General features: G+C 40.2%; 1 protein-coding gene and 1 long non-coding RNA gene across 2 annotated transcripts; one reads left to right on the top strand and one right to left on the bottom strand.

The window, feature by feature from the left end:
- Positions 1 to 671: 671 nt before the first annotated feature.
- kctd6a (potassium channel tetramerization domain containing 6a) lies at positions 672 to 25,947 on the bottom strand. The gene is made up of 6 exons (XM_040004489.1): positions 25,602 to 25,947; positions 22,862 to 22,953; positions 15,567 to 15,736; positions 7,462 to 7,714; positions 1,463 to 1,621; positions 672 to 1,330 (listed from the first exon to the last, which is right to left on the bottom strand). Exons 2-6 carry the CDS (start codon positions 22,886 to 22,888, stop codon positions 1,220 to 1,222), a joined length of 720 nt encoding a protein of 239 aa, XP_039860423.1. The 5' UTR covers positions 22,889 to 22,953; positions 25,602 to 25,947; the 3' UTR covers positions 672 to 1,219.
- On the top strand, positions 12,481 to 13,531 carry LOC120716845. Its single transcript, XR_005692047.1, has 3 exons — positions 12,481 to 12,580; positions 12,655 to 12,713; positions 13,018 to 13,531. It is a non-coding gene; the product is annotated as an uncharacterized LOC120716845 (long non-coding RNA).
- Positions 25,948 to 26,109: the final 162 nt, after the last annotated feature.

The following is a 26,109-nucleotide window of genomic DNA, read 5'->3' as shown; positions in this document are numbered from 1 at the left end:
TAAATAGAAAATTAAATTAATCACCAGCACCGTGTCCTCTGGGTTAAAGAGGGAGACCTTCCAGCATGTTACCAGCATTCAGTTCAAAAGGTAGAATCTCTGATGATATTGGGGTACATAAGTGCATACAGTATGGGCAGCTTGCATTTTTTGGAAGGAACTATGAATGCTGAAAAGTATATAAAGGTTTCCCTATAGAGAAAATATGGCACATCATTAAACGAAAAATACGTTAAAGACAACCACAAACTCTTCAGCAGCTGGAAACCTATATCAGGCAAGAATGGGAATTCCAACACCAAATCTCCAGACTTATAACCTCTATGCCCAGACGTCTTCAAGAAGTTTTGAATAGAAGAGGAGATGCTACACCATGGTAAACATGCCCCTGCCCCAATTTTGAGACCAGTAGCAAGCATCAAATTTGAAATGAGCTAATTTTGTGCATAAGATTGTAAAACTTCTCAGTTTAAACATTTGTTATATAATTTATGTTCTGTTGTGGATAAAATATTGGCTTGTGTCATTTTAAACTCTTTTAGTTGTCATTTTGTTCAAATTCAAAGTTTAGACCCCCCCCCCCCCCCCAAAAAAAAAACAAAACAAAAACAAAAAAAACCCTAAAACCTAATTCTGACCAATTTTAATAACACAAAACTAACCTTTTTTAAAAAAAAATTTTTTTATTTGTAGTGAACAATGACTGGCAGACAACCAATTTTCGACCCCACTGACGTGCCAAAACTGTATCCAACACTCACAATGTACTCAAAAGTATGATGAAGCATTCAAGGTATTTGATAACTGAACACCTGCATTTAAAACCATGAATATTAATCTGCTACTATAATCATTTTCAATCTGTTGGTTTACTCCAGATTAGTGAAGTCCAACACTGAGGAAGTGACGTGATAAGCAGACATTCATAGATCCAGCTCATCTCAAAAGGTGCTTGAGGGTCAAACACCGACAGATTCCACATGCTTGAAGTCTGTCTGTAAACGTTTGTCTATTGGGTGTTTGTTTTAAAGCAGTAGTAGTATTTGTTGAAGTCCTCATGATGTCAGTGTCCTCACTTTGTGCTTTAACTTTGAGTGGACTAACTCAAAAACACAAAACATACAATGTTTTCACAAAACAACAAACACAAAGAAGTTTCTGTCGGTGCCTGATGTCACATTAAATATCTGTAATGTAAATCAATCCTTTGTTTCATCCATCACTCATCGACTTTGCGAGCTCGGCGGCAGAATGTCCAGTGATGTTCCACTGTGTTCTCATTAGCCCGTTCGCTCATGTGATGAACACGTGTGTTGCGTATCGTAAACCCCTGAAACATGAAGATGGACACAAAGTCATAGCACCACATTAAATCCAATTATATTATTGACTATATTTGGTTTTTAAGATAATTTATTTCTACACACAATACTAGCGGTGAGCTAAAATAAAATAGACTCACAGATTTGGAGATGAAGTCGAGGAGGTGGACACGCAGGCTGACCTCCTGTTGGTGGTCACATGGCCCGAAGGTGAAGGACACCTGGTAATCTCTGGTGTCCATCATGTGTTTGTTCCATTTTGTGAAACTGCAGGAGATTGACTCCAGCATTGCATGGATCTGGAGAAAGAGAGAACTGTGTGAGTGGTTAAACTTTAACACCATCTCCACCAATTATGAGATTTTCTGGAGCAAATATGAAGATATTGACTCATCAATAGCGATAAAGCTTTCACCAAGGTAGGAGGAGGTGTTGAGGTTGTTACATATGTACAAAAGTACAGCTGTGCATCGTCAGCATAGCAATAGGAGAAGCCCTTGAAGCAGTTTAGTAGATGATCCAGGGTAATATGTATAAAGAAAACAGAACTGGATCAAGAATTGAGCCCTGAGGTACCCCTCACATGGGGGGCACAGATGAGGACAATGTAGTTATTAATAAGAATTCTGATGGATCTTTTAACTGAGTATGATCAGAGCCTTTGAATGGCGAGTTGCATCAGTGGGGACCCAGTGGGGACCCACTATGATACACCATTGCCCTTAAAAAAATTTTTTTTAAAAATTGGTCCATTTTTATGAACGGAGAAGATGCGACTCTCTATTCAACATCTCTGAGTATAAACCCATTTGAGAGCAGTTCCAGAGATACCAAACCCGCTGTTAATCTGTCTAGATCTGTCAGTGGTGTCTAAAACTGAAGGTAAGTCCTAGAGGACTAAAATGGAATATTCACCCTTATCTGGGTTCAAAAGAATATCATTAGCAATTTTTTAATAATACTGTTTCAGTGCTGTGGTTTCATTAGTAACCAGACTTGAATTTATCAAAGATATTGTTTCCCTGACAGGTCTATCAAGAATTTTTTAATTGAATGCAAGTTTAGAAATGGTTCTGTAATTGGGATCTAGAGAGTGTTTTTAAGCAGAGGGAAGACAATGTTTTGCAGTAATATGGAATGCAGCCAGATGAAAGGAAATGATTTATTTTAGACGAGGAAAGATGACTGGCAGAACATCATTAATACATTTAGGAGGGACGTCAGCTTGGAAGGAAGAAGTACCTATGTGGGAGACTATATTTTAAGGAGATCTTGGAAATCAGATAAAACTTGGAAAATAAAACTTGAGACAGTTGATCAGATGAAAAGGATCAAGACTTTTCCATTGTCTTCTACGGCAATGAATCTAATCTGTTGGGCTTTTATCAGAGCTATGCTATTGAGAACTGATGAACATACACTAAACAAACCAATGAACTAAATCACTAAATTAAAAAAATAAAATAAAATTAGGTGTTGATATGGGCAGATTGGAAAGAAGAGCTGAAAACCTAGCTGCTGAATTCTCATTAATGATACAAGACTGAGGAGTTTGCTTCTGGGAAGACTGGGAAGAACACTGGCTCTGAAAAAAAAATTATACAGTCATGTGAAATACAATAAAATTATGGAGTCAAATGAAATATTCTTAACTGTGATGGGATGAAGAATATATATATAAAAAAAAAAAAAGCTTTAGACTTCAAACTACAATCTCCTGCTCTGAAGTCCATTTCTCATCTTAAACACGGAACAACATAACAGGTTTTTAATGATCAGATTTATGAGCAGAGAAGCAATGCAACAAATACGAAAGGATTAACATGAAGCTAGACATAGCTTCATTGTCTGATCATAGCCATTTAATATTCAAATAACTTGTCAATCAAATATCATATTGAAACAAAAAGAAAAGAAAGGCATGCATTTAATTTCTCCACTTCATTAATCCAACAGATAGTTCTCTCTTTGAGGAGCCAGTCTGACTGAAGCTTTGTGCAGCCATCTGTCCTACTACAGAGCACTTTCTGCTGTCACACCACACCCACTGGGGAGATAATGTCGATGTTTCACCCATGTTTGCTGAGAGAGTGAAGATTTATTGCTGTGGAAGCCTTGAAGCAAAAATGTAATCCTCAAAATAACAATGATGCTTTTTTGAGGAGTTGAGCAACAAAACTTGTCACACAAGTACATTTTAGTCCCCTGAAGGTTCTAATCTATATCAGATATTATGTCATCGTATTGCCTAGCAACAATCTAGCAATGGATTAAAATGACCTGTGTTTACCTTTTATACATCTACAATGCCTTATAAAGAAAGTTTATCTTATGACAATAACACCCTCCATCCATCTAAATCTACAGCTTCACTTGTCCTCAGCTGTCCCCTCCTGGTGACACTCCTGCAACACCAATCTGTCTGTAAAGCTCCAGTTTCCCTCTCCCCTCTTGAACAAGACCCATAGATATTTAAACTCCTTTGCTTGGGGGAGCAGCTCATCCCTGACCTGGAGTGGACACCTATCCATTTCCTGCTGAGGAAACCTAATTTTTAATTAACAAAAGCTGAATTATGCATGGTATATTATGATGCAGTCACATTGCCTGGTAATCACCCAGCAACTGCCTTCTTATTGCCTCTATGCATCTACAACAGCTCACAAAAACATTTTGTTTTTTCTTTTTTTTTTTTTTGTATAATTTCAACAACATCTCATATCTACAAAATTTGAATTATAGACTTTTAGCAGGCTATAATGTACATGTTTGATAAAACAGCTTGGACACTCGAGTTAAAACTCCTTCTCTTGACATTGATTAATCTCTTAAAACTAATTTCTGTTCATCAGAATTACATATTTAGAGTTTTTGTCCTCATTTACACAAGTAACTCAACACTTCTGGCTCTTTTAGTATTCATGAATCTATGAATATAACATCAGCCACCGACTCCTTTGCTTCCTTCCCCACCTCCAGAGCTTTCCTCTGCTTCTGTGAGCCCCTCTCACAAGTTTCAAGCCACATGAAGGGAGACCCAGTGCCAGTCTACACTGCTGAAGTGTGCCTTTCATTATGCAGGCAAGGAAAAACCTGAAGCAAAGTGTGAAAATCAGGAGGTCACAAATAGAAGAAAGAGTGCTGTTCTAGGAGTCAGGGTAAAGAAGTTTAACACTTCTTGGAAAGCTTTTACTGCACACTTAAGGTATCGTCAGTTCACCCATCTGTAAGGTGCTTTCACATGGGCTGTGATTTGAAACATGTTATTTTCAGTGGTTTCCACCTTGCAACGATGGTCTGGTGCTGTGCTGAGTAAAGTGCAACTGCAGCACAGCTTGGGAGATCCTGTGGATTTGAAGTTTGCCATCAGTATCATGGCATACAAAAAGGCACCTAGCCAAAATTACACAACACATGTTGAGTTTGTATTGAGACCACAGGAGGAAAACCCTTTCTTGAAAGGGTTTGCATTAAAATTGTGTATAACAACAAATGTGCTAACAGTCCTTGAGAAATGTACATAAACAAAGCGTAGATGTGTTATGAACACTGTGTGGATCCCAATATAGAGGTTTCAAACCTTTGCAGTTCAGGTTTCAGCACTCTCTCACCTCTTATTTACTTTGAACATGATGGTGCAATTTGTTGCCAAACTGAATTGTGGATTGTGGAGTTGGGAAATGATTAACTTTTCTAACAGGATCCAATCAAATGAAGTTATGAAAATCCCTCACAGAATAGAGAAGATGTTGCTTGTGCAGCCTGTTAGCCGTCCAGCTTCTGGGCTACAACCCGCTACAGATCATAGAAAATTAGGATTAATGTATAAATTTAAAACATGTATTTAAAATTTTGTAGGAAAAAGCAAAAAATACTGGTAGCTGCTTCTCCTCAGTCTCCTAGTAGATGTACCTCAGCTTTATATCTGAAAGTCCTAGATCAGCGGTCCCCAACCCCCGGGCCTCGGACCAGTACCGGTCCGTGAGTCGTTTGGTACCGGGCTGCGAGAGTTGAGGCTCAGGTGTGAAATGTGTGGTTTTCAGGGTTGTTATTGGTTTTCAGCGTTATTTTGTTATCATTTTTATCGTTAACTCTGTTTTCCTGGGTCTTTTCACGTGTGTTATGAATAAATCTTCTTTTTTTCGGTACCGGTACTAATTTTATTTTGTTGTATTTATCCGCGACACCTTAAAGGCCGGTCTGTGAAAATATTGTCGGGCATAAACCGGTCCGTGGCGCAAAAAAGGTTGGGGACCGCTGTCCTAGGTCATTTGCAGAAAAGTTGACCTCTGACTTTGAACTTGAGGTCAAGGTCACTGAGATTCAAACTCATCCAAGGTTTTTAGTAGTTGCGTCTATGGTATGAATTTCAAAATCCTATGTCATCTCACTCTCAAGTTATTGCATTCACAACCCTGGGTGTCCACGCTGTCTACCTGCCCAGTTGGGTCATGAAAATACGCCATCAATTCACTTATGATTATGGGTCAGGCTTCATCAGATGTGGCCTCCAGCTTGCACTGGAACAGTTTGCAGCTGAGTGTGAAGCAGCAGGAATGAGAATCAGCACTGAAGTCTGAAGCCATGGTCCTCAGCTGGAAAAGGATGGAGTATCCATGCCAGGCCAGGAACGAATTACTACCCCAAGTGGTCGACTACTGGTGATGGCCAGAGGGGCCGATGGCGCGATATGGCAGCCTCGCTTCTGTCAGTCTGCCCCAGGGTAGCTGTGGCTACAACTGTAGCTGCCTCCACCAGTGTGAATGTGAGAGTGAATGAATAGTGGAATTGTAAAGCGCTTTGAGGGTCCCAAAAAGCGCTATATAAATGCAATCCATTATTGTTATTATTATAAGTGAAAGAGTTTAAGTATCTCAGGCTCCTGTGAGGGGAGAGGGCATGTCCCACCGAGAGGAGGCCCCGGGTAGACCCAGGACAGGCTGGAGAGATTATATCTCTTGGCTGGCCTGGGAACACCTTGGTGTTTCCCCAGATAAGCTGGAGGAGGTGGCTGGGAAAAGGGAGGCCTGGGTTTCCCTGTGTAGGCTGCGCGTCCACATTGAAATGGCCGAAAACACTTACGTTCCAGTACTGCGCATGCGTGAAACGCAAGAAGATTCGACCTGCCTCATTTCTGTCTGCTGCTTATTTACTTTCCGGCTCTTTGAAACGTTGTGGCAAAATGTTGAGGAAAAGCACAGAGTTTTTTTAAATGGACTAACAATGAGGTGGAGTTTTTGCTGCCAGTAACACAAAAGTACAAAGTTGCAAAAGAGAGTTAAAGAATTTGAAGAAAGCTATCTGGAGCATGTACAGACTGATATTAATCTTTAATAAGGCTGTTAAAATTGAGAGCAAACAAAACAACTGCTGTGTCTTAGTTTAATTGGTCACATGACTGCATCATATGACTAACATGCGTCATCATTTTAGAAAGTTTGCATTTTCGCTGTCCACACTGCGACGCAAGAGCAGTTTTGCACGTTTTCAAATGTATGCGTTTTCGAGAGCGAAAACGCCATCTCAGTGTGGACTGGAGGCCAAAACGAAGAGAAAACAACGCAGCCAAAGCTACTGTTTTTATTGTTTCTTCACCACTTCCAGGTGTGAGGACAGTGAAGAGAGAAAAAAACAAATACTGCAGAGTCATCACACTCTTCAGAGTCTGTTTTAAACTTCAGTGAACGTAGAAAGATATTCAACAATTTAAGATTCCGGAATTAATAATATATAAGGGGAACAATTGCAATACTGTAAATGTTAACTTCACACAGTGTACTTTTTCCAAAAAGCACGTCACATCACTTATTTTGTAGTGGTTAAACTAGTTAAAAGAAATAACCTATTATAGGAGTCCCAAATTAGTTATGGTAAAACTGTAATAATTAGTATTATTTTTTTAAAAGTAACATTTCCAGGCAGCATGTATAGACACTCAATGGAAAATGCAAAAGCGGTAGCAGAACTTAAAATTTATGAATCAGGCATTAAGCATAAAAAAACGAATCAATTTTATTTAAAATTGTTTGTTTTTTTCTAGAAGCAGACTCAGAAGCAGTCTAAAGGAAAAATAAATAAATATACTGTATAATCTGCTGTGATAGATCAATACAGCCTGACCAGGCCTGTTCCCACTGACCTTGGTGGTGATGGTGAGCTGGGTGATGATGACTGCAACAGGATTGGAGTACTTTGAGAGCTTTCTGGTGCTGGACAACTCAACCACCTCTTCGTAACTGTCTGTGGGGTAGGGCAGATGCGGCTTGGGGTCTCCCAGGCACTGGATAAGGGGCTCAATCTGATAGAAGTCAGCCTCCTTTCTTAGCAGCTCCGTCTCCTTGAAGTCACATGGCAATGTGAGCTCTGACGTCCGCAGGAAGTTGAGGATGTAGCTGAAATAGCAGAACCAGAGACAGGATCAGTCAAGACTGCTGAGCCAACAATTCTGAGCTGTCAGTTAAAGTTGGGGCAGGAGAGCTGCTAAATGATGTGCAAGTAAGCTAAATAATCATGTTTCATACATTTTTTTTCCTAATGTTCACTCTATATGACATTAAAGAGATGTTATATAGATTGGGGTGGCTGTGGCTCAGGTGGTAAAGCATATCAGCTACTGATTGGAAGGTAGGTGGTTCAATCCTTGGCTTCCCCATGCCAAGTATCCTTGGCCTAGTTGCTCTCCGATGCGTTCATCGGAATGTGAATGTTGGTTAAACTGAACTTGAGTTTAGAAGTGCTTGTATGAATGGGGTGAATGAAACATGTTGTATACAGTGCTTTGAGTACTCCAGGAGAGCAGAAAAGCGCTATATAAGAATCAGTCCATTAAAGAGAGAGCATATTCCTAATCATTGTCCAACAAAAGGTTTTCCCCACTGACTTTGATTTATTTATATACTACAGTGGAGTCTAATATGTGAAAAAGCACCATTTAGTAGATTTATATGTTATTTTAATAATCTGTCCATCCAGTGCATCCATCGTCTACCACTGGTCCAGGTCCTGGAGGATGCTATCTAAGCAGAGATGCCCAGATCTTCCTCTCCCAAGCTAACTTGTCTAGCTCTTCAGCGAGGCATTCCCAAGTCAGCCAAAAAAGCACAGAGGGAGATGTACTAAGCGGGACAAATTAGTGTAAGGTTGCAAATGAACCAATGGGAATGGTGATCTGCCAACAATTTGCTTGTTTATATAGAAGGACATCCCCGAGTGGGACTCACCCAATTATTGGAGTTGATTCTAATTTGGTTGTATTCTAGTTTGTGTGAATGTGAGTATGAATGGTTGTCTGTTTCTCTGTGTATGTCCTAGAACACACTGGCAACCTGTCCCGGGTGTACCCCATTTCTTGTGCCATGGCAAGACAGGCTCCATTCCCCACAACCCTGAATTAGATAAGTGGGGGGAAAAAAACAGATGGATGGATGGCTATACCAAGACGCAGCCACTTTATTTCAGTAATGACTGGCATTCTGCCAAGAGCAGCACAAATTAGCAGGTCATAAACAAACAGAGCCAATGAGGAAACGAGTAACATACTGATAAAAAAAAATTACAGTGTAAATGCAGAGTTTATCAATTTGTTTCTTTCTGAAAAGAGCAAGGCAATTTAGATCAGTGAGAGGAAGCTAAAGGAAAAATCAATGGTTCTATCGTAAGGGCTAACTCATCTGTTAAAAAAAAGAAATAGCTAGAGACTGTGTGTGGATAAAGGTGTGTAAATTCTGGATGAATCTGTATTCGTTGTATCCCTCAGACACACCACATTAATTTCTGCTCCGTTTCACTGAAATTTTAGCATTACTGAGGACCAGACAGACAAACATTCAGGTTAAGGACGCAAAGCTTTAAGAGAGAGACAATGTTTTGGCATTGTGCTGACAGCTTTGAGCCATCCACCTGTGCCAATTACACACTTATTCTGATAAACTCTCCCTCCATCATCACACATGAAAGAACACTCCTAGTGGCAACACATACATATCAGTCACAAACTACGATGCTTTTTCTGTATTAAATCGAGCACAGTCTAATGCCACATACCTATATCAGGTCTGTGTGATTTATTTAAATAATGTCCTCCTAAAATGTTGTGTTATGAAAGGAAAACTCATAAATTCTTATGAAAGAATTAACAGGCTGCAGAATTTCCCTTGGTCCCCCAGCAACCACCACATTCTGGTCAGATGCCCAAACCAGCTACTAGCAAATTATTCTTTTTATTTCAATGCGTTTCATTTTTGTTTTTCTTTTTGTTCTGGAGGTTTGCGAAGGCCTCTGCAGCAACTCGAGTCCCCTGAGCCCAGCCTCTCTTTCATCATGAGATTTTTGGACTCATTTTTCATTCAGCCATGCTTCACAGAATCCCAGGAGGTTTTGAGAAGAACAGAATAACATAGTTCAGGGTCAGACTGAATAAAATGTTGATTCTTTTTTCCATTAGTTTACTGCAGGGGTCGGCAACCCTAGGTGGCACGCGAAGGGTTAACTGATGGCACGGCCCATAGCTGGACTGGTCATCGGGCATACCGGGCATTTGCTCGGTGGCCCGATGATTTTTTCTTTTTATTATTATTTTTGTAACGGTATAAACAATGAAAGGTGTTGGATTGGCCAAATGCTGGCCGGTGTGTAAAAATAACTCAGCTGTTTGGTGGTGGCATTGCGGAGCTTCCACAGATTCAGTAACATTAACAAGTGGTGGAGGCCAGCATGTGGATGAGGGAGATCGGAGGCAGGACGAGGAGAGACCCGAGGCGGCCGCTGGTCCGAGCGTCAGGTGAACTGAACTTCAGGTAAGAAGTTATGACCTGCAGTCTATCTGGGTCAGATATAAACCAAGTTTAGGTGGAGTTTTTCGTTGTGATGACTTTTTACAGTCAGTTACAATAACTCGTACTGCGTACTAGCTAGCATGACGGAGTTTCTATACAGCTGGGTGGGTGCTTTGATGTTACTGATGTTGAACTTTATTTAATTCACAAGGTTAGTTAGTAGAGTTACCAACCGTCCCGTAAAAAGACGTAATCCTCCCGCATTCAGAGAAATTATTACGCGTTTTGTGTTGAGCTGAGAGGGGACGCAGTTTGTCCCGGGCTCCAGCTAGAATGAAAAAGGACACAAAGGTGGAGTTATTCTTTGTCTTTGCTGCACAGCTGCCTCTTCTTCTCTCATTCTCTCCCTTCCCTCTCCTGTTGCTACTTCAATCATGAAAATGATCAATGATCAGCCTTTCTCTCTTGTTTGTTTATCACCCACTTTGCGCCAGAAAGAAGAAACCGGCGGATGTCGCGCTAAACAACAGCAGCACGTTTAAGCTTGATCAGCTGTTGTTAGAATTTATTTAATATTAATTTCTAGTATCAGCTGATGTTTGCTGGAGCCACAGCTGTAAAAGCTGCTGATCATGATATCGGTTTGTATATCTGGTGAGAGGGAAACATGAAGATGAAACCAGGAGATGTCCTTACTGAATCATCAGAGCTGAACAGGTGATGGAGAAACAGGTTTACCCTTTAGGTGACATGAATGAGTTGAAGGGAAGTTATGAACTGTTTCTGACAGACAAATAACACCAATATCATTTTCTAAGTAGCTGACAGCTGGTAACTGTCTTCTTCTTGATGACGGTATCTTAACTAATAACCCCAACTACCAGACTAAAAATAACTTAGCCTACTGGTAAGACGGACATTGTTAGCTTTCCACATTCCGACACTTCAAAAGCTTCAGCAGCTTTCCGCTCAGCACAGCATCAGCACCACGGAAATACACGGATACATCCGTAGACTTGAGACACAATGTATTTTTGGGACTTTCAGGTGTATGGACCAATGTTTTATTTTCTGATCAAACCAGAAATCTTTAATGAGCAGCTAGATTTGTCTCGCATTAACTGGCTGAGTTAATGCCAGTTAATGCAACATCGAAGCAGCTGGAATCCACAGCTGTGCGTGTTCATGGAGCTGCATTTTCACCGGCTGGACATCACTACCTGACAAGTTTAACTGTCTTCAGAACATTGCAGAGGCCTTATTGACAGTATTTGGCTCTACATATCTGTGTGAGCAGATTTTCTCTCACATGAGTGTCCTCAGGTAGCCATCTGAATGCTGGACACTCCGAGACCTGTGTCTCTGAGTGGGAGACCAGAGATCATATTAGCATGTGTGTCTCTGTATTAACAAACATGCCATATCGGCTTAGTTTATTTTTCTTATCATTGTTGTGAGGAGACCATAAATAGCATTTGTATTTTCTGTTGTACAGTTCATTTGCTGCTATGGAGTTCTTGTTATGGATAAAAAGTGTCCTTTTTTTGTTTCAAAATAGCTGATAACTATTTGCTGATAGCTGCCAACATCTGCGAACAAATATTATTCTATAAAGTGGTTCTATACAGTGTGTAACTGTTAATATAGAGCGTTATTAAATTTATTGCTAATGCAGTCATATGGCACACTGACCTCTGAGGAAATTTTAAATGGCACTCGCCATCAGAAAGGTTGCCTACCCCTGGTTTACTGTATTTGCAGCTGTTGAAAAAAAAATTGATGATTACTGCCATTAGGTTCTGGATGTATTAAACAGACATACTATGTTTAATACAAAGGTTTCTTTAAAGTCCTTTAGTCAAAGGCTTTTGTTGGTTGGGCTAGACTGTGTATTAATGTTAACTGTTACATAGCAAAGAGAGCTTATGTTAACCAAAGAGTTTTCACAGGTATTCTTGTGGTTGGCCAGCAGGGGAGACTTTCGGCAGCGGATAATGAGGCTCTTTGTTTCAGCCATCTACACAAAACATAGCAAAAAACCCCAACCAAACAAAAAAACAAAACAAACAGGTACTAAGTTGAGTGTAGCCCAAATATAAATAGTAATTAGTTAAGATGTCTTATCATACTATTGTAATAATAAGTGTAACCCAGAGTAAAATCTGTTTTACTAGATTTTAGTAATTTCCTAATTGCCTACTGGTGATGGCCAGAGGGGCCGATGGCGCGATATGGCAGCCTCGCTTCTGTCAGTCTGCCCCAGGGCAGCTGTGGCTACAACTGTAGCTGCCTCCACCAGTGTATGAATGTGAGAGTGAATGAATAGTGGAATTGTAAAGCGCTTTGAGGGCCCCGAAAAGCGCTATATAAATGCAATCCATGACTTTGCTCAGCCAATCGGATGGCATGTAGGTCATAGTAAGCCTGTCCCGGCTTCCTCCCGTCAGATGCGTGGAGGCAAGCCAGGTGACAGAGCTGTTGCAGGTTTGTATTGGCAAACACTTGCTTTTCCCGTTTTTAATGCATTTTTTTGACACCAACTAACTTATGCGACTTAGACGCTGATTACTGTGAGCCAGAGCCGTAGTGTTGTTGTGCACTGAACGGAACGGAATTGGTGAGTTTGAACTTTTAATTGACGGTTTGTATTGCTACCAGCTGATGCTAATTGGCGGCTGCCGGTCCAAACAATTTGATTTTGATTTGACCGATATTTGTTGAATAACAAATGTTGTGAAGCTATATAATATGTTTATAGCAGTTGGAATGTTTCAGTTAAATCCTTATTGGCTAAATATACTGTTTATTCATTTATAAATCGTGTACACAGGAACAAGAATAACTTAATGTATTTAGCTTAACTGGCTGACATTTTTGTATTATTCTTGTCATTTCTTATTGGCCTTGTTTATTTAATGCAGGCCAGGTGAACCTTTTTGGGTATGAAAAAGGATGGCGAGCCAATGAACGGCTAGGAGCAGGAATCATTCTGCATTGAAGCTTCCACTGGACTGGTAGGAAGTTATCAAAGACGATGCTCTGTCCCCATTTTCCGAATACACTGATTTCCGCAATCATACACACCATTCCCCCGTTTATGGACAATAGCGCTTGGACATCTCTCGTGGACATTCAGATAAAACTCATGGACTTTCTCCTCTTCAGTGTGGATCAGTGTTTTTGATGTTAACATGTGTTATTTATGGGGAACTTTTTTGAGAATCTATATTGCTTGGTATAAGAATTTTTATTTAAGTTTTCCTTTTCTTTTCTTGTTATTTTTCTTTGGTTTTGGTTAAATACATGGTACCTGCAAAAGCATTTTGTGTTGTGTGTATTTATTACTTACTGCCTATCAGCTCCAGTAGCATTCCTAAATCTTCTGATTAATAATAACCTGATATTTCACTCAATACCTAGCCTGTATTAATTCATTAGCGCTTCATCAGTGTTACATAAGACATTCAGAATGCACAAGTTTTATCATATAAAACTGTATATGAAAATAAAAAGTGTTTTACATTGCATGAAAAATTACAGCTGACTAGAAACTTAATGTGTTGCACCTGGCAGCTGAAGACGGAAGAAGAGCGATGTAGTGGGTTGCCACGGTAACATTTTTTCTAACTGTATATCATATATATTTTCCCAGCACAGGGACAGGAACATAGTATTGTATACTCCGTATACATAAAAGTTTTTTTTTTTTTAATGTGCACAATTAGTCCAGTGCATGCTCTAAAAGCTTCTTATGAGCTCTAAGACCCTAAAAATAAAACATTTAAGAACTATTTGGTTGAGGGTATCAGTGTTATGATAGATTTCAAATTTTTATATTTAAAGATTAGTGTCTTGAAATTTCCTGTACTTATAACAGGATAGTTTGGACATTCATTTGAATGGTGACTTTCCAGCAGACTACCACTTGCCATGTTATCCATTTAATCTCAGCTGACACAGCCTTAATGTCCCTTTTTCCACTAATATAGTGCTGCTGCCCAATCTAGAAGCAGTTTCCACCAAGGATACACTGGTGCCAGTGCCGAAAAGTATGACTTCACATAACTTCTGGGGCCAAAGTTCGAACCACAGATGCAAATAGCTATGGTAGAGAATACCACAGGAATTTAATGATTAACAGGCCACAGATTCTGTTAACAATGACTGCGTTCCCATGGAAATTACCTCAACTCCTGATAGTGATACTACTTGAGAATCAATAGACTATGTGCACGTTAGCATATGCTACTTCCGGTGCGGAAACTCCTGTGGGGAGCTTTGTTTCCGGTGTCCTATTCGTGCCTTGTTTACGGTCCAAAACAAGTTAAGCAAATGAATGAACCAAGCGGCGATTTACATTTCTATAGATGTCTTGGGCATTTACCCAATATATCTGTAAATGATGTTCATCGACTTGTCGATATTTTTTCCCCCGCGCCTCAGAGCAAAACAGAAAGGGGATTCAAATTTTATATTTCTCAGTATCTGTAAACAGCGGTCCCTCATTTATCGGGGGTGTTATGTTCTAAAAGTAACCAGCGATAGGTGAAATCAAGTAGCCAATTTAATTTTTTTCATCGACATACAGTACTGCACTTCAGAGTCACACTGCTAGCGATCGATGCAGCGATTCTGTACTATACAGGAGAGACATCACGGAGGAGATCGTCTGCAGCGATCAGGACGCAGGACACAATGTGATGTAAAAAAAAAAGCAAGAAAAAAAAAAAAAAAAAGCATGCAAACCTGCACTAAAAAATCTGCGAAACAGCGAGGTGAAAGGTGAACCACGTTATAGCGAGGGACCACTGTAATTTTGAAGGTAAGTCACAACATACCCTTTGTAAATACTAATGTATAGAAACCCTTACCAGCAATAATTCATTTTTTGTGTGGCTTTTTTTCACGGTTTGTTAACATGCTGTGTAGGTGTGTACTTGACTAGCTGATATCGACATAATGGGGAAACATCTGGTTTGACTATTGTTCACCTGTAGTTTGAATGCTGAACATTTGCCTGTTTAAATCATAAGACCAGTCACTATACAGATGTGCTTCTGAATGTGGACGATGTGTCTTCTGATTTTGTAATGCAGTTCTGCTTGTGTTGAGTGATGTAAACAACTGATCGATCTAAACTCTTTAAACGTCAAAATTGATCATTAGATTTTTTATGACACAACAGTGGTGAGTGTTCCCACCTTCTGCTCTTTGTAACTTAACGCGATCTTTCTGTTTTCGAGTTTTGGACATGATTTTGGAGTATATCTTCGCAGTAGCGATTGACCGCAAAGTAAAGCTACCGGAAATGTACAACCCCACATCCGGTCTCAAACCAGGAAGTTAGTATTTTCTCGTGCACAGGGTCTATTATCAAACCTGTTGAAACTTGGCCAGGTCCTCAAAAAGCACTGCATTGCATGTCATCAATCAACTGCAGAAGTTAAAATAAAAAACCCATCTCACTCACCGAAACAGTGGGCCGTCACGGTCAATGAAGTAGTTCCCGTGCGCATCCCTGACAGTGGGGAGGTCACCTCTGAACATGGCTCCCAGCATAGAGTCTGGGTAGCGCTGTAGCGTAGACAGGGATGTGCTATACACACAGCCGCCCACATTCAGAGTAACTGGCTCCCCCATCTGGACAAAGTAGGTAGGCAGAGATAACACTCAAGGCTTTTGTCAATGGCAGTTTTTTTCCACAGCAGACATTGTGACTTCTCACTAGGGTTGTACCTAGGGCTGTTCGATATAACGATATATATCGGATAACGATATAAAAAACGTCTATCATTTCATTTTACGCTATCGTTTGTTTCGTGGTGTCGCAAAATAAACTGTTTACGGCAATATTCTCTCATCGTTTTGATGGTCACTGTAGTGGCTATATTAATTTCTTAAAGTTCTCTCTTTCTCTTATATTTAATATAACCACACTACGGACGGACAAACAACTGTTTTTATGCGTTGTCGTTAGCAACAACAACGGTAAAACCATCGTGTGTCCGTTTGTTTATCTTCCACATAAACCTTTTGGAATAAAGCTCAAGATCCTGTTGAGACTTTTCAAAATAAACTTAATCACATAAAAGAGTATGCAGAGTACTTACGGATAGGGATTGGTACCGGTATCCGGTGCCATCATGGCACCGGTTCTGACATGAACGGTAGTAACCAGACCGAAAAGCAGCGCACATTTCGGTGCTTTTTTTCCCTGAGATGTCATACACTTTGGATTCTAGCCAATCGTTTTACGTTTGTGAGCGTAGTAGGCGGGCCCAGGTACATACGTTCTTTTAGAGCAGAGCTACAGATTAAAAATGCCCAAAGCGAAGCGGTCAAAGTCTGGCTGTACTTCACAGCAAAAGATGCAAACTCAGCAGCCTGCAACAAGTGCTTTAAGGTGATACTGTGCAAAGGAGGTAACACCTCGAATCTGATGAAACAACTGGCGACGCATAGCTGGGGGGGGGTGGTTTAAAGCCGAGAAATGCGCCGTATTTGATAGCTTGCTGCAAGAGCTCACACCGAGCACATCTACTGCGGGTGTGGTGCCTGTTATTGGACCCGGCCGCCAGGTGCTAAAAAAGAAAAATAAACCTTAGACTAAAATGTTAGAACAGGCTTTTCCCCGCAGCACGCAGTGTAATAAATACTCACAAAGAAAACGGCGGCCGTTACAACTTATGTCTAAAAATGTATAGTTTCATGCTTCGGTTAAAACACTCGACTCCAGGTACACGACGCCCAGCTGGAAACACTTTACGCAAGTTGAGCTGCCCGCGATTCTCAGAATGTACATAAAATGTAAAATTTTTGTGATTTATATCGTTATCGGGACGATAGATGTCTTATATCGGGATATGAGATTTTGGTCATATCGCACAGCCCTAGTTGTACCTAGATTTTCAGTCCCATGCAGACTCAAGGGGTTAAACAGTAAAAACAGGCCTAATATGCATGAAAATCAGGAGAACATGAGCATGAGACTGAACATGATGACCTAGGCTACCACACAGCTGCGAGCTGTTTCAGCCTGGGCAAAGTGCTATAAAGAGTATGAGACAAAACAGAAGACAGACACGGACATTGCTCAACTCTCAGATGCAGACTTGAAGACTGGTCTCACATTTGCTGGTGATGTGTCTATCCTTTATATTTTGACATCAAATATTGAACCTGGCTTATATCTACTTGTTCAAGCCCAAACCAGACTAGATTTCTTTCACTGAACAAGAACAACAAAAAAAAAACCAAAATCAAACAAAACAAACAAAAAAAAAACAAAAAACTTCAGCGCAATTTATTCACAACTCTTTTTTTAGAATGTTGATCACATTTTTAATCACCTAATTGTAATGTCTGATTTGATATACCTTTATTAATCCCACAAGGGGAAGTTTCATAAGGCTGCCAACCTATTGCACGCAATGGCAGCGCCATCTTACCCTCCGACCATACATACATTACACAAAACATCACATGGGGAAGACAGGTCAGAGAGGTATAACAATGGAAAATGCACCACATGAGGAAAGATAAGGAGAAAAAAATAACTCCCCCCAGACTGAGCTCCAACAGGGAGATCAGTTTGAGAACAGAAAAAAAACACCTCTGCACATAGCACATGAAAAAAAACTCTTAATACACCAAAGAAACACATGACAAGCAACAGGGGTGGGTAAAGGGTGAGAGACAGCCGAATTAGACAGTACATCCGGGCCTGCGTGCGCTGGTCTCCTTGATCCACCGTCAGCATCGGAAGGGAATAAGGAATAGGGAATCCAGAGTTCAGCTGAGACAGTGTCCTTCGCCCTGCTAGGCTAAGTAAACAGTCTTCCAGCCAACCCAGGTGGCCTTGCATGGAATGGGAAGGAACAATCTAAACACAGTCGTTATCAGGGTGTTTTTGTTTGGCTCCAGCCTTGCGACCGCAGCTGGCGCCGAGAGGGTATCCGCATAAGTGATGGTGGTTTTTACTTTAGTGCGAACAGCTCATATGAATTTCAAAGCAGTTCTACAGTCCAACACTGGTCCCTCAATCTCCCGTTGGAGAGCCGCGAGCTTTGCCATACTTGCGTTCTGTGATGTTGTCATTTCTTGTGCTCAAGGAGCAGATTCTGAGAACTCACGACAGTATGCCTCCCCGAGATGTCATCCAATTTGCGCTCAGAGATGTTATTCCGAGCTAGCCCTTCCGAGATGTATCCAGTCTGCAGTCAGAGATCTTATTCTGAGTATTCACAGCAGCCGTAGCCTTTCCAAGATCTTATCCATGCTGCACTCAATGAGCCCATTTTGAGAAACTTGCGCCTCTTCCCATCGTTTCAATCCCAGCAGGCAGCCTTGTGGGGGTTTGAACAGCCGGTTCCGCTTTCTTAATTCTTTGATAAGTCAGGGCCAAGCCAGCTCTACACCTATCAGTAGTAGTTTATAAAGAGATAAAACTGTATTTGAGCAGAACTGAGTTTAACTTATTGACGAGGCCTTTCCCCAAGAGTACCAGTTTATCATGTGACCCACCCCTGAACTAGAATGATATAACCTGCGGTTGAGCATTACATAATTATAACTTTGACCTTTGACCCTTCTACTAAAGAAAAGTACTGGAAAAGTAGGAAACACTGTTTAACAAGTTTGAGGTTGAGATCAACATTAAACAATGAAGCGTCACATGGATTGGCACTACTCAACACTTTATTATAGTCCTCATGTATTGCCTTACAAATTGTGGGAGTGTTGCATTTTATCTCACAACACACGTGGTTTTCTGAGCACAGGTAATCAGTATTTTAAGTTTTGGAGGTCTACCAAAGTCGAATTTTATGTGTGTATTTTGTGTACTTTATCTGGATTTTCCTTTATGCCATTTTATTGGCTTTGAACATAGTGGAGGATGGAGAGCACATGTGCTGCTTTGATAGGTGATAGTTCGGCAGAGGAGTGAGGTACTGGAGTGTTTCAGGTCGTTGTGACCCGCTAATGGTGGTAAACACAGAACTGGAAAATACTGGATTTTCTGAGCTGAACACATGCCAGAGATGACATCAGGACTGGAATTTTAAGGGGGAGTGGAAAAGGTTAAGCCTAATAAACCAATCTCTGAATTGAAGCGAAAGCCCCTGTGGGTCTGGAGGGGTCCATGTGTCTACAGTTTAATACCCCAGGGGACCTTTTTGACAATTTCTGTCTATATTCTCAGAGGTTTTTTTGAAAGTGATTTTCAATAAACTGGAATTTGAAGCTACAACTCCAATGTTTTTCAAATATATTAGCACCAGCTTGAGAGTTTGGATTGACTAAATTTGGTCTTTGATTTTAGTTTTTTGACACAACACTACAATAATCTGTAATATTAAATCATTTCTAAAACACTAAAGTGTCTGAATTTTGCAGTAAAAGGTTTGAAAGCACCAATTTTCATCAGCTTAACATATCTCCCTTGTTCTTATCCTCGGATAGTTTTCTGAAGGTCATGACCAGAGTGAGGAAACCCCAAAATATCTACACAAAACAAGACAAGAAAAAGATCACACAAAGAGAAAAGGACAGAGGTGCCATCATTCAAATGCCAGACATGTTTGGCTGGTGAAAGGCTAGCAGAGAGAAGAACAGGTTGGACAGCAAAATGGCTGCATACCAAAAAAAAAAAGACAGACAAACAGATCTGATTTACAATAATTTCCTTATGAGGACTTGTTGCTTGTCTAGAAAAACTGGTCAAGTCCAGACCATGTGCTACACAAACAGCTCCCTTAGGAGGAAATATAAGCACAGTGGTAGGTTCAAATGCACTGATCATCTACAACTGAGCAAACAAATGTGAAACTGAATAAACTGAATACGGGATCATATAAAATCATCTCTATGCTTCATCTCAGTCTCTGCCCATTTAGTACTGGATGGTATACTTAATATAGCTGTATACTGGCCTCAATTTCACACATGATAGGACTTCTTTAAATCCTACTAGATCAATGAACAAAGACACAGCCACTGGGGGGTTTTATTATGATGTATTTATAGTAGCCACTAGTAGTAGAAACCACACACTGACACATAGCTTGAACACAGCCTGGATAATCCTCCTTTCTGACACTTTGAATGACCAAAATTTACAAAATGGACTCATTGTTTTATTCAATCAGACCTGAAATGAGTCAGGGCATGAACACATCAAGAGAGGGTCTACAGAGGTCAGGGCAAAAGTCCCTTTTCCCATAGACTTCTATAGGATAGGAAGTGTTTTTGCAGCCACAGCTATCACCCCCTGGTGGCCATTATAAACAATGCAGGTTTAAGATATTTCCCTGTTGGCTTCACTTTTCAGACCCAGAAACGGTCATTTTTTAAAATACTATATGACATTATATAAAAAAAACAATTAGTTGATAACTAGAAGAAGAAGCTCCGCTGACACACAGAGACAGGGAACCAGGTATAGAAGAAGTAGAAGTGGAAACAGGAAGCAAAGAAATCTATGTTGATTTTTTTTTTTTAAATTTTGCTTTCTCTTTCTTGGGGTGTCCACTTCCTGACACTTTTTCCTATCCTCCTGATGTGCTGTTCATTTACATTCATATCTTATGCAAATAATATTAAAAATTCATTGTGTGCATACTGTGAGTACAAGAAAACTATTATTAGAATATAATGTGTTAAATTTGCTTAGATGAGAGGGTCCAGCAGTAGATCAGAGAAATAGGGAAGTGTGTTTCAGTTTGATTTAGCTATAGGCCTGAGTGTGCGTAATTGTGTAGAGGGAGAGGAATTTATTGACACTGGGGGTCTGCCTGCCTTAAAAGGAGACAGAAAGCTACAGTTGGGGGATGCTAGGACTGTATGGAACAGATAGTATAGAGAGGAGAAGTCTGTTACCCATTGTCCCTGAATGTAATAGAAGCTCATAATTGTCACAACTTAGAAGTAGGTTTGCAGGAGATCCTTCACATGCTTAGCTGTAAAAGTAAGACAACAAGAGGCCAATGGCCCAGTGGATGCAGAGTGGGGGTCTCAGTGCTTGTAATCTGTTAACTATGCTTTGTATGTTTTGTAGAGGAATTTGGTGTAGTTTGGGTGAGGGGAGATGGACTTTTATGACCGACAGAAAGTCACATATACAGAGACGCACAGTCTCTCACGTGCACTCACATACACACACAGGTATGTGCATACACAGGCACTCACGTGCTCGCGCATACATACACAAACAAAGAGTTTACAACACATGATAGGGTCGCTTCTATAAAACTGGTTGTAACAAACAAAGAAGTGATGATCTGCAGAGGGACACCGGCCTTGCACATCTCCCCTTCTAGAAGATGCATGCGTAACTGAAGATGAATAAAGGTTTTGTGAAATGACTACTGAGTCCGGTGTAGTCTCTGGAGGCCCAAGGAATAAAAAAGGAACTGGGGTGAAACTGCTTTACGTAACAATACCCACACACAAACAATAAACTATTTGTGAAACACTGTTCTGTGACTTTATATTTTCAAAACATCACCGCTCCTCTTCTTAAAATGAGTCTGTTCCTCCAAAATGATGACTTTATTCTAAGCTTCTCAAAATACTTCAGCTTCACTCTTGAAATATGCCTCATCAGATATTTCTCATAAATTTAACATTGATTTTTGATAGTTTTCTCCATTTGAAAACTTGCTTTTTACAACTTGTCAAAACAAATCTCTCACCACTCCAGCGGTACAGAGGATGATCTGATCTTCATGTGTAACTGATGAACAAAAGGTTTTTTGTACTTTGTTTAGTTTTTGGTTTTTTTTTTAGAAAGAGAGATGAAAACAGGTATTTTCTTCACCTCTCATCAAGGGAACTGTTGTGATTTGGCCCTATATAAAACAAAAATGAATTGAATTTTCTCCAGAGTGTCATCATTCTAAACTGCTGATTAGCGAGTCTTCCTATAGTCTAGGAACCTCTTAGCTGCTGCACGATTTGTCATTAAAATAACAGTAAGTAATGACAAGCCTGTGCACAACAAGCCAAAGTGCCTCTTAACTGGTGTTTTTCCTTCATGACAGAATAATTTGCACTACAAAGTTTGAAAGACAAAGTCTAAATGGAGTTTGTGTGGATTAACTTATTATTTTCATGATCTTACTTTATTGTAGTTTTAGTGCATGTTTTAGTTTTAGTGCATATTTATTCAGATAACAGTTTCATATTCTATATAGTCCTGACAGAAAAATGAGCTACAATAAACCAGTAAACGCCTTCTTATGAAAAATACTAATAAAAATAATATCCTGAGCTTTTGGTCATGCACCTCATCACTGACAGCATTACTTTTCTCTTATGGTATTTTTTGGCTAATGTGATGGCAATGCTTTTAAATATGGCCTGCATTTGTATAGCGCTTTTCTAGTCCATAGGACCCCAAAGCGCTTTACACTACATTCAGTCATTCACCCATTCACACACACATTCACACACTGGCGATAGCAAGCTACATTGTAGCCACAGCTGCCCTGGGGCGCACTGACAGAGGCGAGGCTGCCGGACACAGGCGCCACCGGGCCCTCTGACCACCACCAGTAGGCAAACATGGGGTTAGTATCTTGCCCAAGGATATTTGGCATGCAGCCAGGATGCAGCCTGGGATCGAACCACTGACCTTCTGATTAGTGGCTGACCTGCTCTGCCTGCTCTGCCACCTGAGCTACAGCCACCCCGTAGATACGTAAATACTGGATATTATAAAAGAAATCATATTGTGTTATAAAATTAAAACCGGTTACTACCCACCATGTGACCCAGGTCTCCATTCTCCATCTGCAGTCAATGTTTCTTCTTAGTTCAGGTGGTCGAGAAGATCATTTCTCAGTTTCCACAAACACCTGCAACAAGAGGGCGAACAGCTTGTGAGACGGTTGCCATGGAGACGAGCAACAAGCTGATGCAGTGGCCGTCACGATCAGGAAGACTAATCGAGGCTGATTAGTCTCGAGTTTGCCGACGTGTCCTATGCACACGGCCAGCCGGTAAGAAAGGGGAAGAGACGCGTTTCTTAAATCAGATGAATGAAGCTCACACAGCGACTGATTAATGGAACTCAAACAGCATCTTAATGAGCCGTGATTAAGTTTTAAAATCACAAATCAGACCCAGCTGTGGCTGAAAATCTCCAAACACTGCTTCTCCCATGTTTAATTTTAATTTGGTGTGGTTCAAAATGACTGCAGCAGCACTGCAGAGGTTTTCTTAGTCCACTCATTCTTCCTTCCTGTCATATTCAGGCACCCACATTACCTACAATGCTACTCAACAGCTGATAGTTTGCTTGACGTGGTAGTGGCTAATGTAGCCTTGATGAGCAAACAGAGGTGGCATAAACTCAGTCATTTAAAATCATCATCATCTTCTTCTTCTTTCGGCAGCTCCCTTTAGGCGTCGCCACGGGGGATCTGCCTACATTTCACACCATCTCTAGCATCCTCCTCTTCTCTCACACCAACCTTCTATATGTCCTAACTACGCCCATGAGTCTTTTCTCTGGTCTTCTACTTTTTCTCCTGCTTGGCAGCTCCATAATCACCATCCTTTGTGCAGTATATCCAGTATCTCTCCTCTGCACATGTCCAAACCATCTCAGCCTTGCTGCTCTAATTTGTCACCAAATTCCTCCAACCTCAGCTGTCCCTATTATGTACTTATTTCTAATCTTGTTCATCCACACCACTCTCAACAAATAGCATTGTAACTCTGCCCCTTCCAAACCATACATCATTGCAGGTCTCACTACCAACTTGTAAACTTTCCTTTTACCCTTGCTGCTATCCTAATGTGAAAAATCCCCCCTGACACTCACTGTCCTCTCCACCCTGACAGCACTCTCGTCTTCACCTCTTGTGCACTCTTTGTTGCTTTGGATGGTAAACTCATCCACCTTTTTATCTCTACTCATTTCAGCTTCAATGTTACACTTGTCTCCTCCTTAAAATGAAATTTTCATAGAGGGGCTCATAATTCTGTACTTGTCTGTACTTCCATCAGTCCAGGTTCTCTTGCTACCCTACTCTCAGAAAAGATCCCAATGTCCCTGCAAACATCGCAGTCCACAGATTTCCCTGATGTAATCCAACCCCAACCTTGAACCCATCTGTCACTCCTACTACACACCTCAACACTGTATCGCTGTCCACATACATGTGTTGCACAACCCTCACACTCTTCTCTGCCACTCCTGGCTTCCTTGTGCAGTACCGCAATTCCTCTCTTTGCATCCCATCTTATTCCTTTTCTATATTCAAAATGACACAGTGCAACTCCTTCTGACCTCCTCTACACTTCTTCATCATCACTCTCAAAGCAAGCATTGCTTCTGTAGCGCTCTCTCTCAGCATAAAGCTGTACTGCAGCTCACTGATCATCACCTAGCTTCTTGGTATGGCTCATCAACTTAATCCCTCTGTAGTTATTACAGCTCTGCATATCACCCTTATTCTTGAAAATATGCACTAGTACGCTTCTTCTCTATTCCACAGACACCTGCTCACTCTCCAGGATTCTGTTAAACACTCTGGTAAAAAGTACACGGCCATCTCCCCTAGATGTCTCCAAACCTCTTCTGGTATGTTATTAGACCAACTGCCTTTCCACTCATTCATTTAACAATATTAATAATAAAACAACTCCATAGACTCCCAAATGCTTGGGTTATTAAAACTGGCAGTCTTCAGTCTCATAAGTCTCTGCTACACTTTGTACATCTTCTTTTCATATGTACATATTCATGATTGACAAACAGATTTTTATGTATGCAAATCACAATAGTTACCACAAACTACAGCTTGCAGGTTCAAAAACGTTATTATATTTCATGAAGCCATGCAAAATTTGATCTTTGTACCACAAACCAAGTTAAAACATTTCGAACTGAGTAAAATTTGGTTTTTAATTCACCAAAGCTCAAATTTTGAGCCCTAATAACGTCTTAAGTACAGACGACAGAAACGTGAATTTCTCACATTTACTCTAATAAAGGAAAATATAAAAATATACTTAAATACTATTAACTGTATTAGCACAGGAATAAAAGTTACTAACTGCATATCTCCATTTCATATCAATGTGAAAAAACGATTTGTAAATGTCACTTTAGTCTTTGTGCTTGGCAGATAAACACACAGCCAATTCCACTGACTAATTTCCAAATCTGGGTCTGTTTTTAATAATTACTAATTTATTTAGATTTTTGAAGAATTTCCGAATTACTTCTAGAGGTAAAGTTTAGATATTCCCCAGACCAAATATTCCTCGAAAATCTAACCTAAATGTAACCTTGTTGAGATATGAAAACAATCAGGTAAAGGCCTCCTGAGTGATCATAGTTCAGTTGAAGGCTGGTATCTGTCTCACTGAAGCTGACCAGTGTGCTGCGGCTAACGCCTGCTAGCTCGTTAGCATCATAGCTATATGGGGGAAAAAAGCATCACACCGATAGTTTCATTAAAAATATATATTTAAAAAGTCAGTCGGGTCTTACCTATAACGGCTTCATCACTACCAACCACCGCTTCAACCACAAACACAGATGGAGGTTAGAGCTATTGCTAGCTAACCTGTATGTCCGTCATAATTAATACTAAAGACTTCCGGTAAGATCTGCCAAAATAAAAGTGGAGAATGTAAATAAACCAGTCTAGAAACACATGCAGGTGTGTTTAAAAAAATAATCTAAAATAACCTACTAAAATCTGTAAAGCTTAAAACTGTAATCTGAACCCCTCCCCCCCATTCACTTCTGCAATATGTACAGGACAAACTGTTGTTTTCGCCTAACCTACAGTGTGCAGCTCGAATGAATCAGAAAATAAAAAAGGAACTTGATAGATATGAAAACAAATGAGCTATCAAAGTATAAATATGAATTACACAAGATATATGAAAGCCAGTCAAGAAAATAATCAAATAAGTATATTTAAATGATTGAAAGAAAGAAAGAAAGAAAGAAAGAAAGAAAGAAAGAAAGAAAGAAAGAATAATTAAGCTGA

Source organism: Simochromis diagramma, unplaced genomic scaffold, assembly GCF_900408965.1.
Source record: "Simochromis diagramma unplaced genomic scaffold, fSimDia1.1 OVJJ01000320.1, whole genome shotgun sequence".
In the NCBI taxonomy this organism is placed as follows: domain Eukaryota; kingdom Metazoa; phylum Chordata; class Actinopteri; order Cichliformes; family Cichlidae; genus Simochromis; species Simochromis diagramma.
The sequence above is the reverse complement of the archived record's forward strand: the minus strand, read 5'-3'. Positions and strand labels throughout refer to the sequence as shown.

Excerpts from the sequence above, each read along its gene's own strand:
- kctd6a (XM_040004489.1), bottom strand. The coding sequence starts at position 22,888 with ATGGAGAATGGAGACCTGGGTCACATG. Across the intron at positions 7,715-15,566 it reads CGTGACGGCCCACTGTTTCG|CTACATCCTCAACTTCCTGC; the intron begins GTGAGTGAGATG and ends CTGCTATTTCAG. Across the intron at positions 1,331-1,462 it reads TCGACTTCATCTCCAAATCT|GGGTTTACGATACGCAACAC; the intron begins GTGAGTCTATTT and ends TTCATGTTTCAG.